Below are 14,773 nucleotides of genomic sequence, written 5' to 3'. Positions count from 1 at the left end.
AGAAATGACAGAATTGAAAATAACGTGCAATTTCATGCAATTCTGCAAGATGTCGCACTTAGAATATATGTTCTGGATGACTCGGCTACTACCATGCCAAATTTTAGCTCAATATCTGTAAAATTCATCAAATTATAGCCATTTTCATGTTTTTTTTTAAAGTCAGTTGGCTGTGGGAATCAGCTTGAAATTGAAATGGTTCCAAACATATTCATAGAGATACATCCAGGGATTGTTTCATGAACAGTTTAATAATATCCATTCAGTAATTCATAAGCTCTTTTGTTGACAGGCACCCAAAGTTGACTCTAAATGTCAAAATTTAAAACAAAGATTCATGTGCGATCTTTTAGCCCTCAATATATATGCTGGAGATCAGTCTCAGCTACTACCATGCCACATTTTAGCTCAATAGCTGTAAAATGTACTGATTAGAGCCATTTTTGTGTTTTTAAGATCACTTGGCTCTGACAGCCATCTTGAATCGGGTTGACTTAAAAAGGGAAATCAGTTGTAGAAGTACATCCAGTTATTACTTTCTGCAAGTTTCATCAGCATTTCTCCAGTGGTTCATGAGATATTTTGCTAACAGACAGAAACGAGGAAAAGGCTTTCACATTTAATATTTTTAATTCTCTGTAAACAATATTGTCGTTTATTTCTTTGTCATATTTTGCATTTTTAGGCATTGAGTAAGCAAATATTGGCATCAGGCTACAATTTAATGTTTGATGCTTAAATATTTAGTTTGACTCATGTTTTCTGTTCTGACACTCCTGCTGCAGGAAGCAGGTCTTGTGCTGCTTTTGTCGATGTAGGAAATTACGCTTTTAACTTAAATAGAGACATTTAAAAGTGGGCTTCAACGGAGATAATGAGTTTGGATTAACGTAATATAAGCGAGAAACCATGTAAGACAATATAAATAACTCAAAAATAAATGATAAATTATCGTTTCGTTGTTTTTTTTTTTTTTTTTAAACGATCTACTCTGCTGGGCTCGCATTTGTGAGCTTGGAGGGGGAGTATCCGAGCGGCCCTGAATGCAGCATCGCAGCAGAGGACATCAGCTCCCAGAAGTTGTGTTGGAGAAGTTATGTCCTCTGCTGCATTGTGAGTTTTCGCAGTCATGGCGAAACAGTACGACGTTTTGTTCAGGCTGCTCCTCCTCGGGGACTCTGGGGTCGGAAAGACCTGCATGCTGCGCAGGTTCACGGAAGGTGAATTTGATCCTTCACACATTTCCACCATCGGTAAGATGGTTTACTCATCTAACAAGTTTTGGTTAATAGGCTGTGACGATAGTTTTAAAGCTCATGTCACAAGATTCATCTGCTGAACACGAAACACTTTGAAAGGTGGAAATTGTATGAATAAATATATTTAATGTTGGATTAATTTCTCTGTTTGATCTTTATTTTTTTTTTGTTCTTTAATTCCCTAAAAGCAAAATGTGGATTATGAGTCCATTAGTTATTAATTTAGGCTCTTTTCCTGTTTCCTGTATTAAAATAACTTGTAGGGAGGTGATTGGCTATATGCTGGTGTAGATTCTCAGTCATCCAGGCCATGGTAAATTCAAAAAAAAAGTTAAAAAACAAAAACAACTGGACTTTCTGTAGCTGAAGCGAAACGTCTTCAGCTACAGAATAGAAGTCCAGTTGTTTTTATTTTTTAACTTTTTTTGAGGTGATTGGCTGTAATTTGTTGTGAATGGAAAACAAAGTTCACCAACATGGGCTTCAACTCTAAAACTTTTTTTGACAAAAGTGCATTAGAGATGATTAATAATTGGTTACTGATTACTATGTTTCAGTCCTGATCACTTTATTTCTGCATCAGGTAACAGGAGACATGCAGACATGTGTCAGAGCCAAGTTACAGAGCTTTGTCTCTTTCACTAATTACTGAGGAGAGGGGTGGACATGCCCCTCAATTTTTTTTGGAGACATATGAAAGATCTAAAGGCAATTAGTGACCATAAAGCAGATAAAAACGGTTGTTACTGGTGTGATACCATGAAGATTTCCCCATTAATGCCACCGCAATGCTTGCATGATCAAAAAGCCAATTATATTCCTCATGGTGAATGTTTCTCCTTAAAAAGCCTAAAGGCTGTGACTTGAAAATGTTTCTGAAACTCAAACCTTTTCGTTCAGAGTAACACGCTGTGCTCCCTCTCTGCAAATCTCCCATTTTAAGTCCTCAATAGGATTTGAGTCAGATGAAGAATGGTTCCAGGTCACTGTTCAGTCAAAGGACTTTGCTGGAAATTTGTGCTGCGTAAAGATCACATTCTTCTTAACGCTTGTGGATCTTCCTTTTTAAAACTGCCTGAAAGATTTGAATTGTCCTCCTTCAACTTGCAGCATGATTAAGAGTTGATGTGTTCACTTCAACCTGAAAAGGCTGTAATTAACTCCTTTAGTTTCAAGCTGTTGTACAATCTGGCTAACCTTCACTTATGACTTAATAGGATGCTTGATCAGTCAATAATGGCATCAGTAACATTTATCACACGTCAGAGCAGCTCTGTTAAAATTAAAGGTCTAGCATTCATTGAATGAATGCATATCGCCCGCTGGCCTTTTGTGACAGAATTTTAAACTAAAATCATCTTACAATGAGAAAGGACGGCGCTGTAACCATTTTGATGAAACATTAAAGTACTAATATGCACAACCTCCTGTGATCTTGCACGGATTAGTCGCCCTTGGAGCATGTGCTGTGAATGACTCTCAGCTACCACCACACCAAATTTTAGCTCAATATCTGTAAAATTGACTAAGTTTTAGCTATTTTTGTGTTGGCTAAGGTTGATTAGCTGTGGCAGCCATCTTGAATCAGGTTGCTGTTACTGTGCAAAAGGCCACCTATATTAGCCACTTACATTTTAAAGTAGACTTGATCCATATTTTTCAAAATCTTGGCTGAGTTTTGTTTTTATGTAAAAATGTGTGTAGCTTAAGACTTTTGCACAACCCACAGAGGCATGTTCTCCTCTCAGATAAGCATCTAAGATGCACGGGGATGTATGTCAGAGTAAACCCTTATCTGTTTAGACGGCGCAAGAAGAACAATCGAGTGTGCAGCCTTTGTTTGATTAGAAACCAGTATTTCTGCAACCCAGAGCTGTTCAGTCACATTTCCCAGCTTCTTTTTGCTGCTGCCTAGCAGAAAAATCCCTCCCACACTTTATCTGACATCAGCTGCACCCCCTCTTTGTGCGCAGTGACACCTTTTTAAATACCAGCGCCTCCACTATGAGCAGAGATGACGGCGTCTCCGAGCAAGTCATGAAAATCACCCAAATTAGGCCATGTATAAAGTTTGCGAAGCCAGTAAACCTCCCGAGCTGCTCATAAATAAATGCCTTTATGTTTGTGTAAAGCTTTAGACTCACTAGTGTAGGGAAGATGGAGCTCAGATGTAAAGTGGACGGGTGGAAAAAGGCAGGAAAAGGTCAGGGAGGGCTGGGTGGGTGGGTGCTAACTCAGCAGAGTCCAGCTGAAGAAAACTAACAAACTTTTTAAAAAAGGGGCAGATTTTGTGAATTCTTTTTATAGTGCGCTAGAAAGGAAAGATTTTTTTTTCCCCTCTGATGCCATTTAGGCAACAGGAATGAGAAAGGGGGACGCCACGCTGGCAGGGGGAGAAACGCTCCATGCTCAACAAATATAATGAGACGTCGGCGGGAAGGACATCAGACAGGACTGCCAAGGGTCAGGGCTGGATGCTGACAGATGTGATGACTGAGAGTGTGTCATGGGCCGATGTCCATAACAGGGACAGGGCAGAACAAGCCTGGAACATGTGTAGCCGGACGCAAGAGACATTTGTCACCATGCGGGTCTGTGCCAGGATAAATATAGCCCGGATTGTTTGCAGACCGATGTATTTTATGCGTAACTTTCACCTCCAAGACCCCGTGGTGAGCACAGATAGATGAGTAAACCCACCCTAGAACAGATCGCCAGATGTCGAGGCATATTTTTTATATTTTTAGGTTGTGGGACAAAGAAAGGGTAAGGACAAGATTACAGTGTTTTTTTGTTTGTTAATAATATCAGCCACATTAGAAGAGGAGATTGAGGTGAAGCCAGGAAACTGGTCAAAAAAAGGTTTTGATCCTTTAAATAAAAATGCAAGCTGGTGAACGCACTTAAAAGGTGCCAAAGTGGTCTTGAAACTGCGGCCAAATCTTTAAACGGTTCCTAATTATGATGTTATCAGACCTCATTAGAGACGGTAAAGCTAAGGGGAGGCAGAGGAGGAACGGCGAGGAGGAGGAAGTTCCGACGTTTCTCACTTTATTTACTGACGTGACTGTGAAATAGTCTTACATGATGCCTGCCTTGTCTCTCACACCTCAAATAAATAAAGTGAAAAATAAAAAGCTTGGACACAAGCATGAAACAAGATGGGCTCCTAAAGGAATTCCTGCTTGAGCTTCTATATTTGAAGGCACTCGCATAACAATGTATGTTTTTCATGTTGCTTTTAAGTGACACAAAATGCCTTCCTCTCGTTTCTTCAGGAGTTGATTTTAAGATGAAAACGATAGAAATAGACGGAACCAAAGTCCGAGTACAGATCTGGTAAGTTGTATTGGGTATTTTACGTGAAATTGAGCTGCATTCACAGACTCCGGCTGGCATTCGGTGTGATTCTGTTTGGTCTTCTGTGCAGGGACACAGCTGGACAGGAGCGGTATCAAACCATCACCAAACAGTACTACAGGCGGGCACAGGTATGAGGTGTCAAGAGTGAAGTTATTCTCATTGCGTAAAGCTTCATTCATTATTCTGGTTCGTTTGTCTCTGAGCAGGGTATCGTGTTTGTGTATGACATCACAAGCGAGCCGTCCTTTCAGCACATCGTGAAGTGGGCCAGTGATGTGGATGAGGCAATAAGAGCTGCCACTTAATTCCAGTGAACTCGCATTATTTGCATTCCTTGTTGAACTTTAACTGCTACAAGTGAGAGTGACAAAATTTTTTTTATTTTTTCTGTAGTTTGCCCCAGACGATGTGCAGACGATTTTAGTGGGAAACAAGGCTGATGAGGAGACGAGGAGACAAGTGACAAAGGCCCAAGGATACAGGGTTTGGTTTACCCTTATTTTATGAAAGATATAGATATTTTAAATATATTTCAGTAGGTTTTCCAAATTTGAAGATGTGTAAAAGCATGGAATACTAGTATTCAATGTTATAAAGGTCGACCAATTTGTTTTTTATGGACGATAAGGATGCCAATCTTTCAAAATCAGATCACCTTATGGCTGATATGACACCATTTTTTTTTTCTTTTGGCTAATATGTATTTTTTATTTAAAAAAGTATAACAACAATTGTTTAACTTAAATAAATATACATCTAACACTTCTTAGAAAAAATTGTGCACTTAAAAATGACACAGAGTAGCTTTCTTGCCTAAAATCTAAATTATGGCCTTCAGTTAGCTGGTTGTAGCAGCTGCTGCAGCTTCATTTTTCCACTTGGTAATTAGGTATACACAGGCGAGGCTGCCAATTTTTCTTTCTTTTGGTTTTAAGTGGTCACCATTTGCCAATAAAATTAGTCTATTTCGACAACATTGACTTATAAAGAATATAAATTATGCCTTTTTTAGCTTTTAACCAAGCTAGTAAATCTTATAAAGGTCATGTCTGTGTACTTTTAGAGTGAAATAAAGCCACAAAATAATACCTTTTGGTATTCATACTTTCGACCATATCCACTTGAATCTTCCAGTTAGCAGAAAACTATGGGATGGAGTTCTTTGAGACCAGTGCTTCCACCAGCAGCAACATCTGTGAGGTACTTCAGATCCAAAAGAAATCTGTCACATCATACATATAATTATGGGGAACCTGCAAAAATTAGTTTAAATCTTGTTTTTTTTCTTTTTACTCCTTTTTTTTCCCTGCGGCCACTTTGCAGTCATTTGTCCGTGTGACAGAGCTGGTGCTGCAGGCTCACAGCAGAGACGTGGACAACCTGCTAGGGTCTCTGGACAGCTATTTGGACAAAGTTGTTCTGGAGAAAGAGAAGGAGAGCCAGGATAAAGATGCTCAGAGGACTTGCGCCTGTTAAACTCAGTGAAGTCTGTCACAGTGCCATATAGCTTATAGCTTAAAGATGTAAAGACTCTCTGAACAGGAGACCACTAGATTACCTTCACTGTTTGAAAAACCTGGAGATGAATGCACTAAGCAGCAGCCGGCTGTGATGGCACGATCTTGGGAATCTTGCTACAAGACAAAAGTTTCCATATGCACTTTTCTTGTGTTCTTGAAATGCAAATCAGCACACATCTGTCTCTGAGATTGCACATAATATTATTTTCAAGGTTTGACCAAATTATATACAACTTCATTTCTCAGCGTAAGATGATTTTAGTTTAAAACTCTGGCAGGAAAGGTGTCAGATGAAATGCTTTCCTTCAAGGACTGCCTTTAACATTAGTCTGTTTTTGTTGTTGTTGTCGTTTTTGTAACTTGATTGGTACTGAAAGTGAAGTTTGCATCCATATAAATGCTTTTTTGCATTCTGGTGACAATGATGGAAACAGAAACAGACATCAGAGCACAGATATAAATTATTTAGACTTGAAAACTCAAACTAAGCAGGAACGGTTTAATTTACACTATGGACTCGTTTCCTCGAAGGCAATACAATGTGCTATAATGACTGATCTGAAAGCAGAAACCTAATCTCAATGTGTTTGATTCTTTTATGAATGTAATATGTGTGTTGAAGCCGTATTACTGCTAGAGACAATGTGCTCAGTGTTTCCACAGGTGATATATATGCACTTTTAAGATGATGTTTCAAGGTTTTGACAAAAAAAATTGAACATATTTATATAAAGGCTAATAAATTAAAAAGAATCATTCTGAAAAACTGGTGATGTGAGCCTTGCTGAGTGATTAAATTAGAACTGAAGTAATGAAGTTAGGTGCACGGGGAGTTCAGGCAGTGGGTCCATTCATTTTTCATCACAAGCTGCTAGACGCAGGTGATCACTGTTAAATATTTAATGACTGAGAAAACTAATACATGTCATGGAGAAACCAAAAAGCCAAACACATCTAATGACACGCTGATTTAGACTATAAAATTCAAACTCTTATGATATATTAAATACATTCAGAGGGTAATAAATGTATCTTGGAAGGTATAATACTTCAGGCTTAAAAAAGTGAATGATGAGCTTATTTGGCTTTATAATTCATTTCATCCCTCTGTGAAATTTGTAGAGTGTAGTGTTTCACCTGGAGATCAGGTTCCTGCAGGGCCATCCGACACTCGTGAAAGACAACTTTCTGCTCTGAGTGAGTCGGGTGACCAGGCGTTTGGATACCGTCGCATGCAGAGATTCAAGCTGCCTCCTGTGTGGCAGCAAACGAGTCGAGATGAGCTTCATCGCGAAGACCTTTTATGATCTGAGGGCCACCTCTCTGGAGGGAGACTTGGTGGACTTCAACGTCTTCAGGGGCCGAGTGGTCCTCATCGAGAATGTGGCCTCGCTCTGAGGCACCACCACCCGGGACTTCAGCGAGCTCAACCAGCTGCAGAGCAAGTACCCCCATCGGCTTGTGGTCCTGGGCTTTCCCTGTAACCAGTTTGGATACCAGGTGAGTCGAACAGCAGGTTTTCCCTGAATTTTACTTATTTCAAAATATTCTGATGGGCAGTGATGCATGTTTATATATGTGTGTGAATTAGTTGGTTTATTAACTCATATACATTGAGTTATTTTCAAGGTTTGACCAAAATGGCGTCATTGTATTTCTCAACATAAGGTGAAATTTGCCCTAAACTCTGGCAGAAAATGTGGTGGATGATATGCATTCCTTCAAGGCCTTTTCTTCCAGACATCTAATTAAAATTGGATTCCACTGCAGGAAAGATGTGTCTATTTGGATGAAAAAAAACACAGAACTTATTGGACAATATCTCATATTTTGCACATTGCGAAATGTGTTTCTGCAGGAGAACTGTACCAACGGAGAGATTCTGAATTCCCTGCATCATGTGCGTCCAGGCGGCGGCTTCAAACCCAACTTCACCATCTTCGAGAAGTGCGACGTCAACGGAGACAACACGCATCCGGTCTTCGCCTACCTGAAAGCAAAGCTCCCCTATCCCGATGACGACCCCAGCTCCCTCATGCAGGATCCCAAATTTCTGGTCTGGAGTCCCATCAGCAGGACGGACGTCTCCTGGAACTTTGAGAAGTTCCTCGTCGGGCCAGAGGGGGAGCCCTTCAAGAGATACAGCAGAAAGTTCCCCACCATTGACATAGAGCCTGACATCCAAAGACTGCTTAGATTAACGAAGGCCTAAAAATAGCCTCCGCCTCCTAATGACTTTTCATCCGTAACTGTCAAAGTCGACACTCTGCCCTCCACACGTTTAAGCCTTAATGAATGAGGGTGATATTCTGAAAAGCTGAGGGGATATCGTCTGAGACCTTATAAGTGCTTAACAACTGTGGAAGTATAGGTTATTTATATTTTGCAAACTATATGCAAGATAATCATGTTTTTTAGAAAATGATGAGTAGGCATGCTTAGCTTTGCATCTTTTGTGTCTGTTTCTCGTTCTGTGCTAGAATAGCCTGCAGATGGTGCTACTCGTCTAATCTTGCAAACGGAAAACTTCAGTCATGCTTTTATGAATTAACATTCCAAACACACTCATACAGAATGAAAATAAAACCCTAAAACCAAAACTTGTCTCCTGTTGAAGCTTTTTCTGTTTGGACCATAAACTGAGTAAAAGACGCCATGAAGATGTGCCACACTGACATCAAAAAGAAAAAGATGCAGTGTGCAGAATAATGTGGTTTTTAACATCCCGCAGGAAGAATGTGGAATTAATTTTAACGCCCTTTCGTCTCTGAAGTCTTCTTCTAACAATGAATTACTAGAGCTGCAAGTAAAATGTGCTGATACCAGTAGTCTTTGCAGAGGCAGGGATGCGTTGCTGCTAAAAGACAAGTGCTAAATCATTCATTTAGGAAAGCATCAACCTTGCTTATGTGTGATAAGCTGTCATCCAGCTTTAGTCTTCTATGTACAGAGAGGCCCTTTGTTTGCAGGGTCTGCAGATTAGCATTGGATTTCCTGCACATTCGCTCACATCCTCATCAGCTCATGATGTCAGAGCCACAGGCAACATGGGCCTGGCGGTGCCCTAAAGTCTTCTAGCTGTGGGCGCATAAACACTGAAGTTGTTGACACTTCACAGCTTTTGTTTCTGCTTGAACTGTCTTTGCAAATTACATTTGCATATTTGTTTTGACATGATGCACGAAGACTTGCGATTAAAACATCTCCCACAGCTCTGCTGGTTTGTGTTTGACTCTCAGAGGAGCAATGCTACCTTTTTATGAGTAATGCAAATTCTAGAGAAGCAGTGTCAGGAGCCTCCACCGCAAAGATCCAGCAGAAAAAGATACAACCAAAGATCTTTTATGTTAGAGTGATGAGTTGCTCTTTTTAAAACTGAAATGAAGCGTATAGGCTTGAAAAATTCGAACCAATCACAACAACTGTGATAATATGGTAAACAAGTTGTGATTATTTCTGAACAGTAATTTCAATTTGTGTATATTGTGGTCATGGATAGATTAGTAAGTATAGCTGTTGTGTCTCAGGCCTTATCCGAGTTCAAACAGGTTTACCCAGAAAGTAACTCATAATAAAATATTTGGTGAAATTAGACACTGCAACTAACGCAGTGACTAAAAGTAAGCTACAAAATTATTAAAATGAGCTACATCTTGAAGCAAAATGGCTCCAACTAGACCCAGAGGGATAAAAATGAACGGGGAAACAAAACAAACCAAGGAAAACGAGATTAAAATATATAATTATACAAAAATTTAGAATAAAATGGCCTTTAAAAAAATTGCATGTGACAAGTAGAGTAGCCACCGAAACGTTTTAGCTGTCCGTTTTGAATCCGTGTTTTCAACGCAGAGTGAGAGTTCTTCGTTTTTATTCATCTTAGACCTTTTGGCTACAGGTGAGCCCTGTTGCCACGGCAACGGTTTGCTTTTCCACCTCGAAGTTTTCTCGCGAGACTCCAGGGCAAAAGAGAGAGAGCGAGAGAGAGAGGGATAGAGAGGGAGAGAGGGGAGGTAGCCTGAATGATCTCATCCCCTCAGCAAACTGCATACCGCAGCGGGGCAAACCCGTAACTTTCTATCCAAACTTCCAAGTTGCCTTTTGGAAGAAGACGCCGGGGCCGAACCGGAGCCAACTAGCAGAAGACAGGAAAAAAAATAATAATGATAATATATGGGGGGAAAAAAATGAGCGCTGCGTAGTTTGCGACTCGGGACTAACAGCAGCACCTTACGAGTTGAGACAAAAGGAGGAAAACCGCGGCTGCTGTCTGACAGAAAAGAAGGAAAGAAAAGAGAAAAAAGGTGAGTCGGGAACGTGGTCATGTGCTGGCTGGTGTTCACATCGGTGCACAAACATCTGTCGGCTGTGTGAACAGCACAAAGCACATATTTGTTCTGTGTGCGGTGGCTGTGCGCGATGAATCACTGCCAGCGGCTTTGTTTTGGTTTTTTGTTATTTGTTTTTTTTTCTTAATGGAGGTAAAGTGTCAATATGTCCAAACCCCGCCGTGAACGAGTCAAGGACATTTCCTCCCCCCCCCTCTGCGCTGATGATGATGATGATGATGATGTGGTGAGGTGTTTCACAGGTGGCATCGTGCGTAAAATACAAAATGTATGCAAATAAATGGATGTCACCATCGGAAAATGAGCCACGAGAGAAGCTCCTGGTGATCTCCAACATCTGTCCAACCTGCTTCTACACACCAAAACATCACGTTACATGTCTTGATTTGATTATTTCCCATTTGTTGAGTTTTAAACTATCTTGTGTTGAGACATGACAGACTTATAGCTGTTTAGGTCAAAACTTGAAAATAGCATTATGTTAAAATCTGTTAAACAGTTAAGAGTGTGTGTAAGCCACAGCCGTGCCAAATTTTAGCTCAATATCTGTAAAGTTCCCTGATGTAAAGCCATTTTTGTGCAGGCTAAGCTCCATTAGCTGTGCTGGTTAACTGATTGTAGATGTTCACCCAATGGTTACTTTCTGAGAGTTTCATTGAAATCTGGCCAGGGGTTTATGAGATATTTTGCTAACAGACAAACAAGGTTGACTCCAAAAGTCAACACCAAGGTTTTAAGCAAAGATTTTGCGCTCAAAGTATGCATTGAGGGTGATGCTCAGCTACTACCACACCAAGTTTTAGCACAATATCTGTGAAATTGTGATTTGTAGCCATTTTTTTGTGGTTTCTAAAGTCAGCTGGCTGTGGTGGCCATCTTGAGTTGGACTGACTGAGTGTACAAGTTAACCAGTTGTAGATGTCAAGCTCGTGATTACTTCCTGAAAGTCTCGTTGAAATATATCCGCCGGTTCCCAAGATATTTTGCTGACAGAAAAGGCAGGCAATGTTTTAAGCACAGATTTGGTGCGATCAGTTAGCGCTCAGATTACAAGTTGGGGCTCAGCCTCAGCTACTACCACAGCAAGTTTCAGCTCAGTAGCTGTAAAACTGATCGAGGTATGGCCTTATTTTTGTGTTTGCCAAGATTGCTTTCCTGTTGCAGCCATTTTGAACCAAGTTGACTCCAGAAGTAAATCAGTTACAGATGTACAGCCAATAATTACTTTCTGAAACTTCATTAAAATCCCATGAGCGGTTCATGAGATTTTTTGCTAACGGTACAGAAAAATGAACCCACACACACACAGACACGAGTAAAAACATTGTTGCCTTTTTGGCGGCGGGTGATAAACATTGCCCTTTTCATAACTGGAAAAAACAGAAAAGGTGAGGCGCTGCAGGGCCAGTTAGGGTTATCGTTGTGTTTACAAACCCCCTCAGCACATACACAAATATAATTAGAGTGCTTTTTGGCCAGCTTGGCTTCCCCCATGTAAAAAAAAAAGAAAATACAGGAAGCCTCAGAGTTTAGCTGTGGGCCAGGATCAAGGATTTTTAGCATTCTCCATAGGCTTAGCTGACCTGCAGTGGTGGGCATGACTGATCACAGCTCCGCTGCCACCTTTACTGCTGAGTCTAATCTTCCACCAGACTGCTCCTTACTTCGGATGGGATTCCTTGCAGAGGATAAATGTAACGCAAATGCAGCAGCTTTATTATGTCGAGGGAAAGAATGCCCCCTCTGTTGCTGCATGGGCCTAAAATGGCTTATCTACTGGGGGCTTGGGACTAATTTGAGTAAGGACGAGATGAAAAGATCCGTCCACGGGGATCTTAAAGCAAATTTTGCACCTTCGGGGGACAGAAATACCACCCCCCGTGTTTCTCATCAGTACAAATAGTCCACACTCCGATGTATTACCGAAGGATTGTGTTTCTTTTATCATTTTTTTTTCTAATTTCACAACACTTTCTATCGTTCCCCTTTGTAGTGAAGTTTGTGTGGTGTACATATTCACATAAGGACATTTCCTGTTGCTAAGTTAAGCTTATTTTTCTATTGTCTCCTGTGTATCGACTTGAAGGGAATTGCTTGAACAAAGATAAAAGGAAACAACAAGAGGAGCTTTGTGCTGCTTTATAATTTGCCACTAAGGAATGTGTTGGCTGCAGCTGCTTAGATGAACTGTTTATGTTTTATAGCATAATGAGATTATTATTATTTATTGCTTCTCTAATTTAAAATGCCCCATCTTTAAGGATTCAGCGCTTCGGATAGTTATAGGCTGTGCTCTTTTTGTAAGAATATGCTACTTCATCTTCTTTTCAAAAACTTTAATATTGCATTAGTGAGAAAGTGCAGCCCGACCCGACCGGTCGGTGCGAATCTTGTGACCTTTTTCCCTCTCCTGCTCAGTACTATAGTGATGCATTTGAAGAGCGATTAAACAGACGCTGGGATGTGACCCCTCGATGTTTAGGTGTAATCTTTAGTCAGAGACGGGATCGTTTCTTCACACATTGTGACAGACAGGAAGATGAGTCACAAATGGCTAAGTTTTGACCCAAAATTGAGTAACGACTTGGATGTATGCAGCTTTACTTTAATAAAAAATAAATAAATAAAAGAGGAACTGCAATCAGCTCCATGGGTGATGCGTTTGATCATAGTCATCCTGTAGTCAGAGGTCAAATGACTTGGTGATTATGTAGCCTGTGGTGGGTGTATTTTAGCATGAGCATCTTTTTGCTGGTGACGGATTGGGCTGATGAGTTTGACCGTAATGTGGTGTGACTATGGGTCTACGTTTCCTGCTGGTTAAACTGTTGGAATGTTCTTTTTGTCTGGGTCGGCTGGCTGACTGTACGCCGGCTGACTGCTCAGGGGCGACAATAGCGATGATGTAATCCCTTTTCATTGCTCTGCTGACAAAGAAAAATCCCCCACCTGAGAGAAAGTTTTGGAAATCTCAACCCCCAATTCACCAGCAGTTCGAACCCTGTCATTATCTGTGCGGGAGATTGGGATTTAACCAGTGGGACAGGTGCAGACACAATTTCCTGTGATCGGTTCCCGGCTGACGGCCTGGTCTCCATTTGGTGGTCTCGTACTTATGTGTTCACGGACTAAAACAATCTCTGTGTCTGGTTTCCGTCATTGCAGCTCTCAAACCTAAACCAAAACCCACAGTCAGGCTGAGATCAGACGCTGAGTAATTCCCCTCCTCTGCTCCCATCAAACCTCACACAGGCTGAAAATAGTGCGTGGAATAGAGATCAGAAAACAGAGATGAAAAAGTAATTGAGAATAATAGCAAACAACCACTTTTTTAAATGGAAATGACAGTGAGAAAAGGAGGGGGGTGTTCCATAACAAAATCCGGGGTTGTGATGATGATGATGATGTGTTGCTGTGGGCTACCTCCGCTGCCACACGCTGATGACGCGCTCGCTGCCGTCTCGATATGTCTGCCAGTTGCTTCGCCGTCTCCCGTCTCGGCCTGAGCGCTTTCTCTGGAAGGGATTACAGAACCCGGCTCGGAGAGGAATCAAAACATCAGGGAGAGCTGCAAGCCCACGCCTCACGCAGAGCACGGGTGGGCAGCTTCGGAAAATAATTCCACATACAAAAAAAAAGAAAAGGAAAGGGAGAGAGCGAGAGAGGAGCAGAAAGAAAAAGAGTTTCTGAGAAACAGAAATGAATGCACGGGGGTTTTGTTTATGTCTGATCTGAGCACAGTTTTGGATGCGTAGACAGGTCTGTTCAGTTAGTCCTCATTCCTCTTCCTGTGTACCAATGTTTTCTTACTTTTAGGAGCTGCTTTTGCTCTTGCTCTGCCTCATGTAGCAAAGCTGGAATGCCGACACAACAACACAATCTGTGAGCTTCTTTCCAGTACTATTAGGATCTTAGCTCCAGGAGCACAGTGAAAGCATTCTTGTTGTAGATTGCTGGCTTCCCTGCTTTAAAACTAGAATAACCCTTTAGATTGCTCCAGAAATTCCACATCCTTTGCTTTGGAATGAAGGAATTCATTTCCAGCCTGTGAATTCCTGCTTTGCTCTCGGTAAAGCTCAGAGGGACAACTCAGACCGCTTTGAGGCGAACTCTGCAAGATTCAAATGACTTTATAAACAAATACAAGTTTCAGGTTGACTGAGTGAAGCTTGCAGGAAAATGTCCCACTCAGTTTTCATGCTGAATATCCCTCTATTCCCTCACGCGTTGTTTTGAGCAACAAATACCCTCCTATTTTTTGGTCAATTAATCTATACCACAT

General features: G+C 41.0%; 3 protein-coding genes across 5 annotated transcripts in view; all 3 read left to right on the top strand.

The window, feature by feature from the left end:
• The first annotated feature begins 1,009 nt into the window (after positions 1 to 1,009).
• LOC108232045 (ras-related protein Rab-15) lies at positions 1,010 to 6,900 on the top strand. 2 transcript variants are annotated; one of them, XM_017409575.3, is made up of 7 exons: positions 1,010 to 1,220; positions 4,538 to 4,598; positions 4,690 to 4,750; positions 4,829 to 4,906; positions 5,016 to 5,105; positions 5,757 to 5,822; positions 5,946 to 6,900. In XM_017409575.3, exons 1-7 carry the CDS (start codon positions 1,130 to 1,132, stop codon positions 6,096 to 6,098), a joined length of 600 nt encoding a protein of 199 aa, XP_017265064.1. In that variant the 5' UTR covers positions 1,010 to 1,129; the 3' UTR covers positions 6,099 to 6,900. The 2 variants fall into 2 exon arrangements, with proteins under 2 accessions (XP_017265064.1, XP_017265053.1); XM_017409564.3 differs by having other exon boundaries at positions 1,015 to 1,253.
• Positions 6,901 to 7,036: 136 nt separating this feature from the next.
• Positions 7,037 to 8,729, top strand: gpx2 (glutathione peroxidase 2). The gene is made up of 2 exons (XM_017409599.3): positions 7,037 to 7,642; positions 8,001 to 8,729. Exons 1-2 carry the CDS (start codon positions 7,421 to 7,423, stop codon positions 8,352 to 8,354), a joined length of 576 nt encoding a protein of 191 aa, XP_017265088.1. The 5' UTR covers positions 7,037 to 7,420; the 3' UTR covers positions 8,355 to 8,729.
• A 1,409-nt stretch (positions 8,730 to 10,138) lies between these two features.
• The window catches only part of LOC108236218 (signal-induced proliferation-associated 1-like protein 1), a 33,933-nt gene continuing 29,298 nt past the window's right edge, over positions 10,139 to 14,773 (top strand). For both annotated transcript variants that reach the window (XM_025005507.2, XM_017416734.3), the window contains exon 1: positions 10,139 to 10,446. The gene's annotated coding sequence lies outside the window, so the exon portion shown is untranslated. The remainder of the gene's footprint in view (positions 10,447 to 14,773) is intronic.

The sequence above is a fragment of the Kryptolebias marmoratus genome, linkage group LG10 (genome assembly GCF_001649575.2).
Source record: "Kryptolebias marmoratus isolate JLee-2015 linkage group LG10, ASM164957v2, whole genome shotgun sequence".
NCBI classification, from domain to species: Eukaryota; Metazoa; Chordata; class Actinopteri; order Cyprinodontiformes; family Rivulidae; genus Kryptolebias; species Kryptolebias marmoratus.
This window is presented reverse-complemented; position numbering and strand designations above follow the sequence as displayed.